The following is a 19,847-nucleotide window of genomic DNA, read 5'->3' as shown; positions in this document are numbered from 1 at the left end:
GGGAGCTCGAGTCCCTGGGCATCACAAGTGAGAAGACTGAGAGCCCAAAGGATGCGGAGGCATTGCAGCGGTTTGAAGAAACCTCCATTCTCAAGGACAGGTGTTACGAAGTGGAGTTGCCACGGTGACAAGATCATCCACCACTTCAAGACAACTACCGCATAGCCAAAAGGAGACTGGAGAGTTTAAAAAGGAAACTAAGCAAAGATGTCACACTGTACAGCAGATACAACAAAGTCGTGGAAGACTACCTAAAGCAAGGAATGGCTGAGAATGTGCCAAAGGAGCGTGCATCACTGCAGGACAGTCAGACATACTACTTACCCCATCATGCTGTACCACCAAGACAGGAGAGCTGCACATGCTCAGAATGACGAGGGTGGTGTTTGGAGCTTCGTCAAGCCCATTCCTACTCGCAGCCACCATTAGGAAGCATCTGAGACAGTACGAATTAGAACACCCGAAGGTGGTAGAAATAATCAGATCCTCACTGTATGTGGATGACTTTATTTCAAGTTCAAGTGAGGTGACAGAGGCCTACACTGACAAAAACGGCCAAGAACATAATGTCTGAAGCAGGCATGGAGCTATGCAAATGAATGACGAACTCTTCTGAGCTCAAAGAAAAATGGAAGGAAAGCTCGATGGATTGCGTTGCTCAGCCAGAACCACCCGGGTCCATTCTGAAGGTGCTGGGCTTGGTGTGGAGACCGGCCATCTCAGAGGGCTGCTAGATATTCTGAAGGAAAGAGAAAACACAAAACAAAGTGTTCTGCAGTCTTCTGCTCGAATCTTTGACCCATTGGGATTTTTGACTCCCTTCACGATTAGGATCAAGTGCATGTTCCAAGAGATGTGGGAGAGAGGGCTCCAGTGGGACGAGGAGCTGCCACCCGATCTGACATAGAAGTGGCAACAGTGGTGTTCAGAGCTCCCTCAACTGCACGAGGTGTCAATCCCACGATGGTACAAAACACACACTCTATGTGAAGATCCAGAGCTCTATGGCGAAGGCATACATAGCACTGTTCACATGTGCTGTAACCAGAGCAGTCCACTTAGAGTTGGTCTCAGACATGTCCACGGAGCACTTCTTACTAGCTCTGAAACGATTCATCTCCAGAAGAGGATTATGTAAGGTGATCTATTCAGATAATACCAAGACATTTAAGAGAGCAGATCGAGATCTGAAGGAGCTCTGGCAATGAATTAAAGATCCACAACTACGAGAGTTCTTCTCAGAGAACGGCATCACCTGGCGGTTCATCTCTGAAAGAGCCTGGTGGGGCGGGTTCTGGGAGCGGCTTGTTAGATCAGTCAAAATCATCCTCAGAAAGGTGCTTGGCAGAGCTAAACTCAACTTTGAAGAGATGTGCACCATGCTGACCGAAGCAGAAGCCATAATAAATTCAAGACCGCTCACTTATGTGCCCAATAACGTGGACCAGCCAGAGCCACTGACCCCTGCCCACTTCTTGGTGGGTCAGAGACTGACGTGCTTGCCTCCTAAGTCATTTCCAGCTGAGATCAACCATCAAACAGCCAATAAGGAGGAGATGACCAAGAGGTGGCGCTACAGACAATGACTCGTGACCAACTTCTGGAACCGCTGGCAGAAGGAATATCTGCTGGATCTGAAGTCAGCCCGTCGCTGCGACACCCCACAGCCTTCTTCCCTGAAGATTGGAGATGTTGCACTCATTGGAGAAGACAACGCCCCCAGGCAGAGCTGGAAGCTGGAGAAAATCGAAGAGATGTTTCCTGGTCGTGATGGCCTGGTGAGGTCGTGTGCAGTCCGCACCAGCACAGGGACTGTTCTGCGGAGGCCCATACAGCTTTTGTATCCTTTGGAAATAGTATAAACAGTAGTTTATGGGGGGGGGGGGGGATGTTGAGAATTTATTTGTTAGGCAGAGAATTTACTTAGAACACATGATTTAAAATACTAGTTAAAGCAACATTCATAAGTTAGTGTTAAGATTAACAGTTCATGTGTCAGATATGTTAATAGATTAAAAGGAGACTGTAGGTCAGTTTATTTGGGAATATACATAGGAAATGGACTTGAAATGGACTTCATTACCCACAGGACATTGCGCGTGTTACGTTATACACGCAGTGATTCTTGAGGGGCGGCGGCTATATTTTTATTATTATTATTATTATTTTATTATTCCAGTCGCCAACACAATTAGTTAGAACATGCAGTAAATGTTTTAAATGAGTGGCATATCTGGACTACAGGCAGACCTGTTTAGCACCCAGACTCTTTTACTACAGAGGCCTGTTGTTGTAATATATAATATTTGTTTCCATTGTCCCTTTCTCTGATCCCACCTTGACCTCACTCTACCTGGTTGTTCTCCTTGGAGCTCTGGGAGAGCGCAAGAATGAGACACACACACACACACACACACACACACACACACACACACACACACACACACTCACTCATTTATTTTTAGAGCAGCAGGGCCTCTTTATACAAAAAGAAGCATACATGATTGGATGTCAGCAAGTACAGAGATGAACAAGATCAATATACACCTAAGTCATTATTATATAAAACAGGAAATCATGAAAGAGCTAGATGTGGCTGCCAGGAAATGTGCATGTGTATTTTAAAACCGACAGGTCAAGGCGTTTTCTTCAGACAGTAAGACATAAGATGACTATATTATAATGAGATTCAGCTTTTTCGTGCAAAGTCTTTTTATTCAGTGGCTGATGACCAATTCTAGCTTTCTTTCATCTCCTTACATGTGTATTATTGGGGAAATGATAGAAAATACTGAAATTTTGCATGCATGATAATGGAACTAGACCTGTGTAAAACAATAATCCAAAACATCCATCAACAGATAACCTCTTCCCACACAGCTAATGCTACCCCTAAGTGTACTCCCGATCTACTGCTATGCTCTTCTTCTTCTTTATCTACTTTTACACTCCCTACAACTATTGAAATAGCTCATCTTATTAAGAAAGCTAAGTCTACAACCTGTATTCTAGACCCTCTTCCAACAAATCTTGTCAAAGCTTGCTCTTCCTCTCTAAGTGCGCCTATTACTGCTATCATTCAGTCTTCTCTTTCAACTGGTCTTGTCCCTGCCTTTCTCAAACTGGCCATGATTACACCCATACTTAAGAAACCTGGATTAGATCAGACTGATTTTAATAACTTCCGGCCAATTACACTCAGATTCATACCTACCTTAGTAACAATAACCTATATGAAACCTTTCAATCTGGCTTTCGTCCTCTCCACAGCACAGAAACCGCTCTCCTGAAAGTGACCAACGATCTTCTAGTGGCAGCTGATTCAGGTCGGCTTACGATTCTCATCCTCTTAGATCTAAAAGCTGCGTTCGACACTATCTCCCACCCAATACTACTTGATCGTCTAAAATCTATTGGGCTCACCGATACTGTGCTTAAGTGGTTCTCCTCCTATATCAATGATCGCTCCCAGTTCATCCGCCTCAAGAACTGCCAGTCATCTATGTCCAAAGTCATTTGTGGCATTCCGCAGGGCTCTGTTCTTGGACCTCTCCTATTCATAATTTATCTTCTCATAATTGGCCAAATATTTAGGAAATTTAAAATACATTTTCATTGTTATGCTGACGACACCCAGCTTTACCTCTCCACTAAACCCAATGATACTCTCCCACCCTCCTCTCTGTTAAAATATTTAGACCAAGCAAAAAAATGGTTCTCCGAAAACTTTCTACAGCTAAACACCAATAAAACTGAAATTCTCCTAGTAGGAACTAAGAACATCCTTGCAAAAAGTCAGTCTTTCACTCTGAATCTTGATCATTCCACTGTCTCTCCATCCTCCCAGGTTACAAGTCTGGGAGTTGTTCTTGATAGCCATCTCTCCTTCAAAACACACATTTCCAATATCACACGCTCAGCCTACTTCCATCTTAGGAACATTAACAGACTGCATCCATTCCTCAGCCAATCCTGCACAGCTATTCTGGTCCATGCATTAGTAACATCGAGACTAGACTACTGTAATTCTATTCTTTTCGGCTTACCTCAGAAACACTTATATAAACTCCAGTTAGTTCAAAATTCAGCAGCTAGGATCATCTCCAGGTTGCCTGTAACCGAACATATCACCCCTGTCCTTAAAGAGCTCCACTGGCTCCCTGTCAACTACCGGATCCAGTATAAAATCTTACTAACTACATTCATAGCTCTACATGGACTTGCTCCCTCTTATATCTCTGATCTCCTTAAGACATACAGTCCTGCTCGCACCCTCCGATCCTCGTCAGCTGGCCAGCTCACTCTCCCTCCAGTCCGCTTGTCCACCGTGGGAGCTAGAGCTTTCAGCCACTCTGCCCCGTCTCTCTGGAACACCCTTCCTACCCAAATTCGCAATATTGATTGTCTAACTACCTTCAAATCTCGGCTTAAAACCCATCTATTCACACTTGCATACTCCTGATTCCTCATCTTCACTTTTCTCTGTTTGTCTTGTTTCTTGTCTGGTTGAAAGTATTTGAATGTATGTTGATTTGTTTATCTGTTTATTTGTTTTTTGTTTTTTATCCTCTTTTATACTCTACCATTCTTCTTTTAACCGTTGTAAGGTGTCCTTGAGTGCTTTGAAAGGCGCCATTACTAAATAAAATGTAGTATTATTATTATTATTAATAAATAAAATAAAAAACTGTTATATTTTGTATATTTTCACACATCAAGTAATGTGTATAATAAGTTAATTTGCAAGGATATTGATCATGTTTGTATATGAAATCAATCTCTCAAAGTCAGATAGTCTGAGTCCTGAGGAGATACAGATTTTTCACAAATTGAGTTCTGCTAAGTATTACAGAGTTATACCTGTTTGAAGTCAGAATTGCTAACTGCAAGCCAACTTTTCTGTGGTTCTAAACTAGGCTGTATGAAAATGGGTAGGCTGTTCGCAACACTTGTTAACTAATGTAGTTGACAGACTATTATAATAAAACATATGCAACAGATTTCAAGTTTAATAAACAGAAGCTTATAAAAGAAAGAAGAAAACATAAACACCTGCTTAGCTTGGATCAGCTAGCTCAGCTACTGCTGCCTCTGGGTGGAGTCAGTGGAGTTGTGAGAGCGGATCTCAGCAGGTCTCATGTTTGGGTGCTGATAATAATGCTGTTTGCTTTAGTTAATGTGAAAATGAATACAGATGGCCGTTTGGATGCAGTCTGTTCTTCTTGAGTGCTGGTTAATTTGTCCTCTGCCCTTCTCCACTAAACTCAGCATCTCTGTAGTGTTTTTGCAGTCGGAGCTACTGTCTAGTAATTGGTGAAGCTTTCAAATTTAACAGCATTTGGTTCTTATTGGTTTCTGAGCTGATATGCTCATAATTTATTTTTACTCTGTAACATTATAAAAATGAAAGTAGCAAAGAAAAAGTATTTCATTAAAAATGAACTCAAGTAATAGCACTATGATTTAATTCTACTCCAAAAAGCACCGTTACAGGGAAAACAAGAGTAACGAGAGTAAATGTAATTTTTTACTTACTTAATTTGTTACTATGACCATACGTATAAATCGTTCAGCATTAAATGCGATATCACAGAGGTGCAAGTGACCTATGCCATATGCACTACTGCACCCCTATACCATCATGAATGCTGGATTTTGAAATGTGTGCTGATAACAAGCTGGATGTCCCCTGTCCTCTTTAGCCTGGAAGACACTGCATCTGTGATTTCCAAAAAGAATTTTAATTTTTTGATTCATTGGATCACAGGACACTTTTCCATTTTACCTCAGTTCATCTTAAATGAGCTCAGGCCCAGAGAAGGCAGTGGTATTTCCAAATTCTGTTTTTATATGGTTTCTTCTTTGCATGGTAGAGCTTAAACTTGCATTTGTGGATGCAGCAACAAATTGTGTTCCAACTTAGTCACAACTTATTTGGAAATGCATTTATAGATTAGTCAGTCTACCAGGGTGAAGCTGAAGTTAGCTTCTAATTTGCCAGCTACCTTGGGTGTTAAATTATTCAAGCTGTTTAAAACAGCAAGTGGAGAGAGCAAACTTAATGGAGTAGGTGCAGCCACATTTATCTCCTGTTTCGGAGCAATTCAGTGTCCCAGCTGAGAGCAGTAATGATGGGCAAAGAGTGGAAGACAGTGGAAGAAGAGTGGTGTCAGTGGTGACAATGTGTTGACGTTGCACGAGTCTCAGATAGCAATGCTTATACCTCAACTATAACAATATATGAAATGATTAATTTTTGTCTCACCAGAGCAAGCATGAATTCATGAAAAGATTAATCATGGCAGCTACTTCTCCACATGGGATTTGAGCAGCCACTAAGTGCTGATTCTGAACAGGCACAACAAATAACTCCACAGGGATGTTTTGTATAGTTTCTGATTTGCACCTCTACACAGGTATACAGTCCTGGATTTGGCAGTTTGACTGATCCATGTTAGAAAATCCCCTCCCACATACTTCGCCAGCCACACTACACATGTAAACATAAAGCCAGTTTAGAAATTAACTTAAAGATCAGCTTCTTTCTTGTAATCTTTCACTTTAGTTTATATTTTATATCTTTTAAGAGAATTATTTATGCCATTTATCTGTTCAATGAGCACTGTTGTTTTTTGGGAATAAAAAACTAAAAATTACAAAAATAAATGTCATAGTTATAGCATTTCTTTCCTGGTTTTGTTTCAAAAATATATTGTGATGCAAAAATGGTAGTATGCATCATGTTCTGAAAATTGTGCATTATTACACCCTTACTAGGTAAAATGTTATGTTATAGTATTACATTTATAGCTACTGTGCTTGTATGGTCAGACAATTAGTTTTTTTACAAAAGTTCCAGTGATTTTTTTTCATGAAGTGTTTCCCTATGACAAAATCATGCTTATCATCACCAGGGATGTAAACAAACTTTTATTTTAAGTTGGCTTTAAGGCAGGGGTGTCCAATCTTATCCACAAAGGGTCAGTGTGACTGCAGGTTTTCATTCCAACAAAGCAGGAGATCACTTGATCAGCAGTTTGAAGACTGAAACCAACTGTTTAAACAAGGGGGATCAATTGGCTCCAGCTTGTCTTGAGGGATACATTTGTGGATACAATTGGACAGCCCTGCTTTAAGGATTAGGATATGCTCAAAATGAGCATTTTTCAAATCACACCTGGTTGAATTTGAAGTGTTTTGGGAAGTTTTTTAATCAATGCAAAGAGAAGCCTAAAGCTTTTTCCCATGGTGGTTGGTATTTCCTAATTGTTGGTGTTTGCAACCGTCATTTTGGCAAAATGACTCCAGTTTGCTTCTCCACTTATAGAACTGTGAGCTGTTTCAATTTCCATTCACTACCCTTTTCAGTGGCTATTGTTTTCATCAGTTGCCAACTGAGGGAGTGGCGGCAGGAGTAGGAGAGAGAGTAGGAGGAAGGGTGAGCAAGGAGCCAGGAGAATTTAAAACAGCAGACCCTCAAGGTCAGACCTCATCCATTCCCCTAAGCGACAACAATACTGAAAAGAGAGAGCAGGAATTAACATGAAGTGAAAACAGTTCTCTGTGTGTGCGGGTCTGGGTGTGTGTGCATGCATCCGTGCGTGTGTGTGTGTGTGTGTGAAAGAGGGAAAAGTGATATGAAAGAAAAGAACTTTAGAGGAACTTTTTCAAGTCAAGGCTTTTTCACAGTTCACAGTGAAATGACACAACAGATCCTCCAGAGCCATGGTGCAACAAAGGAACCCCTGCAAGACAATACAATGTAAAGCATGCAGACAACGCGGTAAAGTAAATAAATATGAAAGACTTACAATAAATACAAAACAGAGCACAGGCAGTACATGGTAATGACAGTATTTTGAATTGTGCAAAGGAGGATTTAATTTACCATGACATATCAGCAGCTTAGCAGACAGCCTAGCATATATGAGCATAGCAGTCACTGAGTTAGCAACCAGAGCAGCTATGGAATACAATATTTGGTTGATACAGAAATTCTAGCAAATCAAATTTATGTGTATAGCACTTTTTACAACTGATGTTGTCACAAAGCAGCTTCACAGAATTCCAGAAAAGACAAAGTTTTAACAAGAGTGTAAAACCCCCCAGGTGAGCAAGCCAGGGCAGACAGTGGCAAGGAAAAACTCCCTCAGAGCTGAGGAAGAAACCTTGGGAGGAACCAAGGCTCACAAGGGGTACCCATCCTCTTCTGGTCAAACTACCTACAAGTGATTATACTACTAATTTTAATAGCAGTAGTATTAGTAGTAGTAATAGCTAGGAGTCTATGAAAACTTCAGTGTAGGGTGGGCATCTATTTCAAGGCAGGTGGCGGTAGCTTGGGCGTGGGCAGCTGGAGAGCTCGACAGTCAGTCATCCTTCAGTGTCCGGCCGGACATGTGGGCGGTTGTATACTCGGAAAAAAGGCAGGGAGAGGGAATTAGTTTTATTCTGTCTGTTTGTACGTAAAACAGGGAATGTAAACATTTACAGAGTGTGGCTAATTACTCCAGCAGATCTGACTATGACAGCTTAACTGAAAGGAGAGAACCAGAAAGACACACAGACATGGGAGCACTCTGAAACAGTTTGGCATCCCTCCGCTCCACTGTCCACAAACCTGAGTGACCGCGTGCGAGCAGCAGGACGACAGCACCAGCGCCTCAGTTTACTATAATTCCCAGTGTCCATGGACCCCTGGATGTGAGATTTCAGCCTAGATTTAAAGATTGAGACTGTGTCTGAATCCCAAACATTTTCTGGAAGATCATTCCAGAGTTTGGGGGCTTTATAAGAAAAGGCTCTTCCCCCAGCTGCAGCCTTATGAATTCTAGGAACTATATAATAAGGTAGCGCTCTGTGATCTGAGTAGTCGTGATGGCTCGTAATAGGAAATAACAATATTAAAGTAAAGTAAAATGTGCAAAATGCAAATAGTCATGTCTACATTTGTATCAAATTAAGTATTTTAGTGAAATGCAGTAAATATATTTAAAAACAGTTCCAGACTGATTTAAAACTGCAAGAAGTGGGGAGTGAGTTAGTCTCATATTGTTATGTATATGTGTGTGGGAGTTCAGGAATCTAATTACTGTGGAAAGAAACTGTTGTACAGTCTGGCTGTGAGGGTCCAAATGCTGCGTGTGGGTCATGAGTCAGCAAAGTGAACAGCTTTGTGTGGCTTTGTGTGACTGAGCATTATGAAAGATAAGCCCAGGAGTGAGCTGGGAGGATCTCAGAGCAGAGCAGTTATCTACAGATCTCTCAGCTATCAGTGGACTGTACTGAAAGGTGACCTTTAAGTTATGGCCACTGCCCTGGAGGCTGCACAGGGCTGAGGATGAGCTGGGTGGTCAGGCCATTTTTTGATAGTTGGTTCTTATGGATGAGGATAGTCACACTTTATGTTTTTAATTTCTTTGCTGTCTTATAACAAATATCACAGCAGATCATCAAACTGTGAAAATATCGAATATGAATACAATCAGACAAAAGCCAATTAAGGAAAGTTTCTTTCAGACAAATTAACTGTATTAAAAGAGCAACTATACAAAAAGCCTCAATGACCTGTTGATGCAGAACATTGTGCGTAAAGCTGTATTTTGGCCACCCCTAACCAAATCGTACAAAGAGAAATGTTTGCTCAGAAATACATGAACACTAATTTTCAAACTGAATTCACTGATGAGTGATGTGTGACACTGTATAGTCTAGATGCATGAGTTAAGTTTAATCATAAGTTGGGGTATAAAGTCCATCCTAAACTTTATGTTGAGTGTAGTTTAAAACAAGTTTCAGTTGCACCACAGACACTTTTATGGAAAATGTTTTCATGCTGTGCAGGCAATCAGACATAAACAGGAAACATTACATGCATGTAATATCTTTCTGTGCGAAGCATCCTTCTCTTGTATATGTGTTTAGTTTGTCCTGCTGCTGCTTGGAATTTTTTGATGTACAAACTGCAGTTCTCGTGCACAATATTTTAATAGCACTTCATCAGTGAGTTGCCGGTAACTTTAGTGAAGCGTAATTGCAATGTGAATTTGCTGTAAAGCAGAATTATAATGTTTATGCAGTACTTGGAATTCAATGCCTTTTTGTTAAATGAAATTTATTTTGTTCGCCAGTAGGTGGCAGTGCAGCACATTACATTGGTGGAAATATCTGGGCTGAGAGTTATGACAGCACAAGGTGTGTCTCAATTCAAGGACATGCCTTTGTAGACTGTGTCCATTGAAGGCCCGTGAAGACTGCACTGAAATGAGGCTGTCTGCTCTATGGTGGATTTCCTGTTAGCATCACAGCACTGCTGTTCCTGTCCTTACCGGTGCACCACAGAATGACACACTTCTCAAATTATATTAAAGTTCTTTAAAGACAGAGCCAGAAACCTTTATTTTATTTTTCATTTTTTCATTTATCACAGCTGGAGATGCTTCCCTCTGTCTGCTTATAGCTCCGTAAAACAAAATAATAGCAAAAGTTTTACTTCAGACCACATTGTTTTTTTTTCGTTTAACATTTGTATTGTTAGCTATTTGATTTGAGTTTAAACCCAGTTCTTATATTCAAAGGTGTACCCCTCAGCCACCGTTCCCTCCTCTCCTTATGCCGGCATGTTCTAGAATCTTCACCAGCACGCAATGAACCTTGGGATAGGTTGGCTGGTGAAGGATCCATTCGTTGGATCCTTTGTTGCCATGGAAAAGAAGAACACATTTCTCGGTTGCACATAAAGGACCCTTCAAAATAGGACAGCCTAGTTGCGCCGCTGTGACACAATCTGCCTTTAAAAGCAGCATCCAAAGGGGGACGCAGCTATAGTGTGATGCACAGTTTTACTGGAGCGCTGTGGTACGTAATTCTTCAACATATGAATATTTGTATATATTCAGTGAAATATCACCTCCATTACCCCAACAAGGAGAACAAAGAAATGGACTGTGCCTCTATGAGGCCAGGATGCCTTTCACTGCCAACCTCCCCTTGTAAAAGAAAGAAACGATAGCCAGCAAAGTTGCTTAAGTTCCTTCTTGTGCTTGTGCTAAACAGCAAAATAAAAAGGACACTGGTGTTTTGTCTGAGTCAATATCATATAAAACCATGTTGCTTTTTTACTCAGGCTTTACTGGGAACTGTATGAAAATGATGTGCCTACATAATTTTTATGTTATCGCTCCAAAGCTTCCTTTTATGTCAGCATCTGGCCATTTTTGTCTATGGGAAAAGTAATATATATAACCCCCCCCCCCAACACCCATCAAATACCACTTTGCCATGTGAAGTAAGAGCACTGGTGCTAGAGTTTTTAAACACTGTGCACACTTAATGTAAATTTTATTAAACCCCCTACTTTGTTGGTCCACCTAATAGATGTAAATTTTCAAAGAATATCATTTGTTGCTGCATAGTTTGTTTAAGTCCCTCATGAGTGGTCAGGTTCTGGTTGCAGAATGCCGTTGGATGGATATTGTTGGTTGGCAGACTCCAGGTAGCTTCTCAGTATAGAGATGACTCTAAAAACTTCAGCAACACTGGTGTGTGTGATCCATTCAGTGTGGCACATCCACTCACTTATGTGCCACTGTCATGTCAGTGTCACTGCAGTGCTGAGACTGATCCACCACCTAAACAATACCAGGTAAGCAGTGTTTGTATGAGGGTCTTGAAAATTATTGAACAGGATTGTGTTGTACATTTGTCTGGTCTGTAGGCCACAATTTAACAGGCTTGGTTTGTCTGGGTCTCAATATTTTATTTTATCTCAAGGTAATCATATCAACAAAACCTTTAAACAGAAGTAAAACAGTCCTTTCTCTGCTTCATAGGTCTCAGTGTAGAGGCAGATTGGTCTGCCATGTGCCTGATTCATTCCATACACATGGTAGAGACAGCGTGTCAGATTTAAGAAATGAACTGAGAATTATCAAACAGATCCACAAAGAACACAGAATTAACTGCTCTCTCTCTTAACAAAATGCAAAAATGTAAGTGAAAAAATCATGCTTGGAAAAAAAATCACTGAACACTTTTTCCCTACATTTTTTCTACTGGCTCCTCTTGGAGAAGATTACCAGGCTAGTGGCCCCCAAGCTATTTGCCCCCTGCGCTACATGAGAATCTAATTTATCCTTTGCCATGATGGCTTAACTGAGATTTAATAATAAAAATGGATGTACATTGCTTGGTTTTTATTTAGTTGAATTGAGCTAATGATTCTGACTACATTTTAGAGAAAAGGGATAGAGGACCACCTTAGCCAACATCTGCTTCCAGAAGTTACAGTGGGTACAACAAGTGTAGACAAAATAAGTACCTTATAAAGTGGCCAGTGAGCCTATATGCTTCATGCAAGCTAACGCTCCTAAATATATGACATCATAAGACTGGCAACCTCACCAAAACGCCCTGTGTAAATGAATAAATATTTGTCAAGCTTAGGAATCTGAGTAGCTGTTGATGTTATGTAGTGTTGAAATAGTGTATATTTATATTAGTAGGACCTTCCCGTAGCCAGTACGTGTTTCATTAACATTGTGAACAACATCACAACAGGTATGTTAAAGTAAGGCTACTAGTATGACTATAATATGACTGCTTCTACTCTTGTATAATAAATATATATATATATATATATATATATATATATATATATATATATATATATATATATATATATATATATATATATACACTGCTCAAAAAAAAGGGAACAATTAAAAAACACAATATAACTCCAAATAAATCAAACTTCTGTGAAATCAAACTGTCCACTTAGGAAGCAACACTGATTGACAATCAATTTCACATGCTGTTGTGCAAATGGAATAGACAACAGGTGGAAATTATTGGCAATTAGCAAGACACACTCAATAAAGGAGTGGTTCTGCAGGTGGGGACCACAGACCACTTCTCAGTACCTATGCTTTCTGGCTGATGTTTTGGTCACTTTTGAATGTTGGTGGTGCTTTCACACTCATGGTAGCATGAGACGGACTCTACAACCCACACAAGTGGCTCAGGTAGTGCAGCTCATCCAGGATGGCACATCAATGCAAGCTGTGGCAAGAAGGTTTGCTGTGTCTGTTAGCATAGTGTCCAGAGGCTGGAGGTGCTACCAGGAGACGTGGAGGAGGCCGTAGGAGGGCAACAACCCAGCAGCAGGACCGCTACCTCCGCCTTTGTGCAAGGAGGAACAGGAGGAGCACTGCCAGAGCCCTGCAAAATGACCTCAAGCAGGCCACAAATGTGCATGTGTCTGCACAAACGGTTAGAAACCGACTCCATGATGAGGGCCCGACGTCCACAGATGGGGGTTGTGCTCACAGCCCAATGCCGTGCAGGACGCTTGGCATTTGCCAGAGAACACCAGGATTGGCATATTCGCCAGTGGCGCCCTGTGCTCTTCACAGATGAAAGCAGGTTCACACTGAGCACATGTGACAGATGTGACAGAGTCTGGAGACGCCATGGAGAGCCCTGGGTTCCTCCTAATGCAGGACAACGCTAGACCTCATGTGGCTTGAGTGTGTCAGCAGTTCCTGAAGATGAAGGCATTGAAGCTATGGAGTGGCTCGCCTGTTCCCCAGACCTGAATCCGATTGAGCACATCTGGGACATCATGTCTCGCTCCATCCTCGTTTCACCACAGACTGTCCAGGAGTTAGCGGATGCTTTAGTCCAGGCATGGGAGGAGATCCCTCAGGAACTCCAGCGTTTAAGATCATAAATTGTCATATACATATATATGGAGATGGTTGGTGTAAAAGTAGAGGAGGCACTGGATAGGGCAAGATGGAGGCAGATGATCCGCTGTGGCGACTCCTAAAGGGAGCAGCCGAAAGAAGATATATATATATATATATATATATATATATATATATATATATATATATATATATATATATATATATATATATATATATATATATATATATATATATATAGCTGTTGTCGGAAGAAAACCTCATATCTCCAAAATGGTAACTTTACAGGAGAAGGAAAAACCTACATTATATTCAATGTAAGTCTATGGAACCAGATTTTTTTCCCAAGCCATTTGAGGTCATTTCCATTAGTCCATTCATCATGAAATTTACATACATTGTAAAGGGGAACATGTATTTTCAAATTATGTCAAAAACTGAAAAATGTCAAAAATGGAGATACAAGGTTTTCTCCCGACAGCAGATATATATATATATATATATATATATATATATATATATATATATATATATATATATATATATATATATATATATATATATATATATATATATATATATATATATATATATATATATATATAAAACATGATAATCCTCCTTTGCTGTAAAAATCATTATAACACACAGTTCTAATACAGTTTTGACAATATATTATCTTAAACGCTGGAGTTAATGTAGAACTGCTAATTCACCCTTTAATGCTGAAGACTGCAAACTGCTGGACAGACAGCAGTGAAGATAACAAAACGACAAAGAGAAAGCTTTGAGACAAACATTGAGAATTTGGAGTAGAATAGGCTTATTTGCATTCATAATCACTCCAGCTGATTTCCTGATACGTGTAAACTCATGAAGCTGAAGTCGCTTCTCATTCTCCTGCTTCTTGTTTGAATTTTCCCCCTCCGCCTTAAATAGTGCAGCAGTACATTTAAGGTGGAATGGGACAATCAAATGAGAAGCTGGAGGATGAGAAGCGACTTCAGCGTCGCGAGTTGGTAAAAAGAACGTTGAGAGACATTTTACAAGAAACTTGTGGAAAATCGGCTAAAGCTTAAAGCAGAGCAAAGTAAGTCTGTGCCTTTGTTTATATTTTTAGTCTATACTATCAGCACCTACTGAGACATATAGCCAAGACGGTAAAATGGACATAAAATGTGGCTCCCAAGATGGTTTGTTTTTTGTTGAAAGGACAAAATGGCTCTTCTGAGCTAAGCCTACAAATAAGGTGTGATCAGTGCGTACCCGAGCTGTCTGCGGCTCAGTCAGGATTATATATATATAGCAGCAGCAGGTGTAGAAATCCAGGAAGTTTGGGAGCTCAACCCCGGTGATGTGCTGGGCTTTCCTCTTGATGGCAGAACAATTCCCATACCAGGTGGTGATGGAGCCTGTTAAAATGCTCTCCACAGTACAGGTGTATAATGTTCTGAGCACTGAGGATGCAAGGGTTTATGCCAAACTTCCTCAGCCGGGGGTGGTGGTGGGTTTGACTCAGCGGTAGCTGGGGTGGGGACTCTATCCCCGTGATTTGTGATTTGTCTTCTGGAGAGGTCCTTTGTTCTGTCTGTGCTGTGCACAGAGAAGCCTGCAATCTTGATGGCCTCATTGGGAATCTTTGCTGATAGCCAGGTCTTCGTGATGCAAATTGTACAACAGTCCCGTGTCTCTCGCTGGAGAGAGATCCATGCCCATAGTTCAATGATTTTGTTGTCCAGGGACTGTATGTTTGCCAGTAGTATGCTGGGGAGTGGGGGCAGCTTGCAGGGCATCTCAGCATGACCAGAATGCCACCTCTCCTGCCCCTTTTCCAGGATCTTCAGCATTTCTTTTCAACAACTGATATAAATTTCATTGTTTTGGGGCTTGTCACTTGTGGGATCAATCTATGCTTTTTACATAACTATGTGAATTGTTCTTGTTATGGACTGCTTGGTCCTGGCTTAAAATCTGAAAATTACCCCACCTTTAATGTTGATGGTTTTTTGTTTTGTTCACAGATACACGTTTTCCTTTTGAACAGTCCTTTCATTGTATTGTGAGTCATGGCAGGGTGGAGACCAGCCACCCTCCTCCTTTTCCTCTTGGGATTCCTCTTCCTTTGTGATGCCTCTATGCACCTCCCTGGCCAGCGGCTAAGGTCACGTTTGCAGAGGGAGAGACGCAACATTCGCCCAAATATTATCCTCATTCTCACTGATGACCAGGACATAGAGCTTGGTAAGCTATCTGACTATGGCCCAGGAAGGGGGTTAAAAATCATGGAAATCACCTCAATAGGCACGTTCCAGCCAGTAGCGTGGGTCAGCCGAAATTTTCCAAACTGGCTGCCTTACAATGAGACCCTTGAGCATTTTGATTACTTGAGTGGCCACATAATGGCCTTGCTGCTGGTCTTTATTGTGGTCCTATCAGCATGCTTTTTGGAGGTGGTATCAAGCATCTGTTGTATAGGATAGTCCAGAACAATCTGAAAAATTAATAGATTTAATTAAACAGGGCCACGCTCAAAGAAGATGTGTTTATTCTCTCCCTTCTGTTTCTCTGCATCCTTATCTCTCTCTCTCTCTCTCTCTCTCTCTCTCTCTCAGGCTCTATGCTGGCCATGAACAAGACGAAGCGTATAATGATTCAGGGAGGCACCCACTTCTCCAATGCATTTTCCACAACTCCCATGTGTTGCCCATCTCGGTCCTCCATTCTGACTGGAAAATATGTGCACAACCACCATACCTACACCAACAATGAGAACTGTTCATCTCCTTCATGGCAGGCCCATCATGAGCCTCACACTTTTGCTGTACACCTTAACAATTCAGGCTACAGAACTGGTTAGTGTTGTTAATTTTACACACTAATTGCTTTGGCAATCACAAGTATCATTGAATGCTGATAATCTAATCCCACTTGGTGTGAGCTTTGCTTCCTATAATTGCCTTGTTGACTCACAAACAATTTCATTTTTTACAGCTTTCTTTGGAAAGTATTTGAATGAGTATAATGGCACTTATGTGCCACCTGGCTGGAGAGAATGGGTAGCACTTGTGAAGAACTCTCGCTTCTACAACTACACTCTGTGCAGGAATGGAGTCCGTGAGAAGCATGGCATGGAGTACTCCAAGGTTCTTACTTTTTCTTAAAATATTCTATAGAGTATAACCAAAGCATTTTACCTTAATTGGACTCTTTGTCCAGTTTCTGGTTCTCTTCAGGTTTACACTGTTTGATCTCTCTTTGTTAAGTTTTTACAGTATTCATATGTGATAAATACATCAACATAATCAACTGTATGTGGATTCAAGCTCTGCACTGTTACCACACAGGACATTAGAATCTTCTCAATTCTTAACTTACAGGACTACCTCACAGATCTAATCACAAACAACAGCATCAACTACTTTCGGATGTCCAAAAGACTGTATCCCCACCGGCCTGTAATGATGGTCCTGAGCCATGTTGCCCCTCATGGCCCAGAGGATGCAGCACCTCAGTACAGCACAACCTTCTCAAATGCCTCCCAGCACATGTAATCACACATCTCACAGTCTCTTAATGTGTCAATTAACAATTGTATGCAATTAGAATTTGACTTATTTATCTTTTAATACATTCATGGGTAGAGAGGTATGATGTGCATTTGCAGTAATTACTTCCCTAATGCTTTTGGCAAATAAGAATTTACACAACAGCCACTAGAGAGAAATTGTGTGGTGCCAGAATAATCGATTTTTATTGTTTTTAAAAGCCAGTAGAATAATTTGCAAGGCTCTTTCACATTTGTTTATTGTTCTACATCTGTTTGTTACTACACTTATTTTTACACATACACTCCCCAAGCACTTTATTAGGAATATCGGTACACCCACACATTCATGCCATTATCTAAACCAATTTTGTGTCAGCAGGGTAATGCAAAAAACGTATCCGGATATGAGCCAGCACCTTTAGATAACATTCACATCAATCATCAAAATGAGGAAAAAATGTGATCTCTGTATTTTTGACCATAGTTTGATTGTTGGTGGCAGAATTGACTGGTTTGAGTATTTCTATAACTGCTGATCATTCAATGGCAGTTGCACAGACAAAAAGGCTTTGTTGATGAAAGAGGTCAAGAGAGAATGGCATGACTGGTTCGAGCTGACAAAAAGATTAGTCATTCAGATATCCACTCCATACAATAGTGGTGAGTAGAAAAGTGTCTCAGAACGCACAACATATCAAACATGGAGGTGATTGACTACAACAGCAGATTTGAAAACATAGCCTGATCTGATGAATCTTGATTTTGGCTGAGGCACCAACAGCATAGACCCAACCTGCCTTGTGTAAACAGTCCAGAATGGTGGAGGTGGTATAATGGTGTCTGGAATGTTTTCTTGGGACACTTTGAGCCTGTTAATACCAATCAAACATGACTCGAATGCTGCAGCCTATTTGAGTACTGTTGCTGAACAGTAATAGTTTAGCATTCCTAATAATGTCCTTAGTCAGTGTATTTCTCAAATTTTTTTGTTTTCCCCTTTAAATTTGTAAATTTGTATTCAGAATGCTATATTAATTTTTTTTGTTTAATTCCAATTATGGTCATTTCTTTAGTTAACATCACAGATTAATCTTTAATCTAAAAATTAATCTAGTTTGAGTACTATTTCTCTGAATCAATGTGAAAAAAGACAGTGCCTAGGCTTATTACAATATTAAATAAAATTGAAAATAAATTAAATTGGCCAAAATAAATAGTGCTCTGTGACAATGAATTTTCGACTCACAATCAGTACCGTGTAACAGCCACAATGCATTGTTCTGTTCACCCAAAAGTCTGTCTGTTCAGAGTGTTCACTCTTTAAATTATACACAGTTGTAAAATAAACTCATGTAAAGTTCATGAAAAATGCCAGCTTCTCAAAAGAGACTGTTTTTATAACTCTTTACTGTTGCTAATTGTGCCCCCAGCACCCCAAGCTATAATTATGCCCCCAACCCAGACAAACATTGGATTCTGCGCTACACTGGCCCTATGAAGCCCGTTCACATGCAGTTCACCAACTTGCTGCAGAGGAGGAGACTACAGACCCTGTTGTCAGTGGATGACAGTGTGGAAAAGGTGTAAAATCTTATTCAATTCACAATTTATCAGATTAAATTTGGAGGTTGTGGTGATAAAGGAGAATTTCAGATTTTTTAAATCATTTTGATGTAAATAAAGTCATTCAGAGTGATTGCACCATTCTAGAAAAACTTTCAAAGTCAGATTTGCTTACAATCCTGTTGATAGGAACTGAAGTGTTTAATAAAAGGAGGGAAAACGACTACAGTGCATATATCCACTTCAAATTTATACACATTTTGAATGTCTTTTGTACAGACATGTCTTTTGTAAAAATAAGCATATAAGCATAAATTAAAAGCATAAGTAAACATTGTGTTTAAAAAATGAAATTGAAAAAATATTCAGACACTATAGAAATATGCCCTCCAAAACTATTGGCACCCTAGTAATCATGTGGAAAATGAGCTGTAAAAATATTTTTAATTAGGTATCCTTTTGATCCTTCATTCAAAATATTTTTAAAAAATATATTTTATTCAAGGTATGATATTTGAAAGACTTACTAAAACTTTCAGTTCGACTGTGTTCTGTGCTCTGATAATAAATAGAGGTTTTTGGCAACAAAAACTAGAGGTAATTTTGGTGTGGACACAAAGATATCCATGCCGAAAAGTACCTCATTTCCACTGTTACTTGTGGTTGTGGATCTGTGATACTGTGGGGCTGTTTTTCTTCCAAAAAAATTCTTAAACGCAGATTTAAGAAAAATATTTAATTCCTGATAGTTTAGTCATCTCCATTTCTGTGCCTCATGCAAAACCGCATGTCTAAATTTGCACATGAGCATTTAGACAAATCGGAACACTTTTGGAACAATGTGCTCAAGTCATACAGGAAGAAAAATAGAACTCTTTGGCAATCATTCTATTGATCATGTCTGGAGAAAGTATGTTTGTGAGTATGATGTACAGAGGTGGGAGAATCATGATTTAGGGCTGCTTCTCTGCAAGTGGTACTAGGGCATTACATGTAAAAAAACATGTAAGAAACATGAATGGAGCTAT

General features: G+C 40.1%; 1 protein-coding gene across 4 annotated transcripts in view; it reads left to right on the top strand.

Annotated features, from left to right (window-relative positions):
• Positions 1-19,847, top strand: part of sulf2a (sulfatase 2a) — a 75,454-nt gene that overhangs the window by 33,550 nt on the left and 22,057 nt on the right. For all 4 annotated transcript variants that reach the window (XR_005129288.1, XM_017685189.2, XM_017685188.2 and 1 more), the window contains exons 2-6: positions 15,731-15,950; positions 16,322-16,561; positions 16,701-16,852; positions 17,087-17,256; positions 18,687-18,837. Coding sequence is in view for 3 of the 4 variants with exons in the window: in XM_017685189.2 (XP_017540678.1) it covers positions 15,776-15,950; positions 16,322-16,561; positions 16,701-16,852; positions 17,087-17,256; positions 18,687-18,837 (888 nt within the window). In the remaining variant the exon portion in view is untranslated. The remainder of the gene's footprint in view (positions 1-15,730; positions 15,951-16,321; positions 16,562-16,700; positions 16,853-17,086; positions 17,257-18,686; positions 18,838-19,847) is intronic.

Source organism: Pygocentrus nattereri, chromosome 21, assembly GCF_015220715.1.
Source record: "Pygocentrus nattereri isolate fPygNat1 chromosome 21, fPygNat1.pri, whole genome shotgun sequence".
Classification (NCBI taxonomy): Eukaryota; Metazoa; Chordata; class Actinopteri; order Characiformes; family Serrasalmidae; genus Pygocentrus; species Pygocentrus nattereri.
This window is presented reverse-complemented; position numbering and strand designations above follow the sequence as displayed.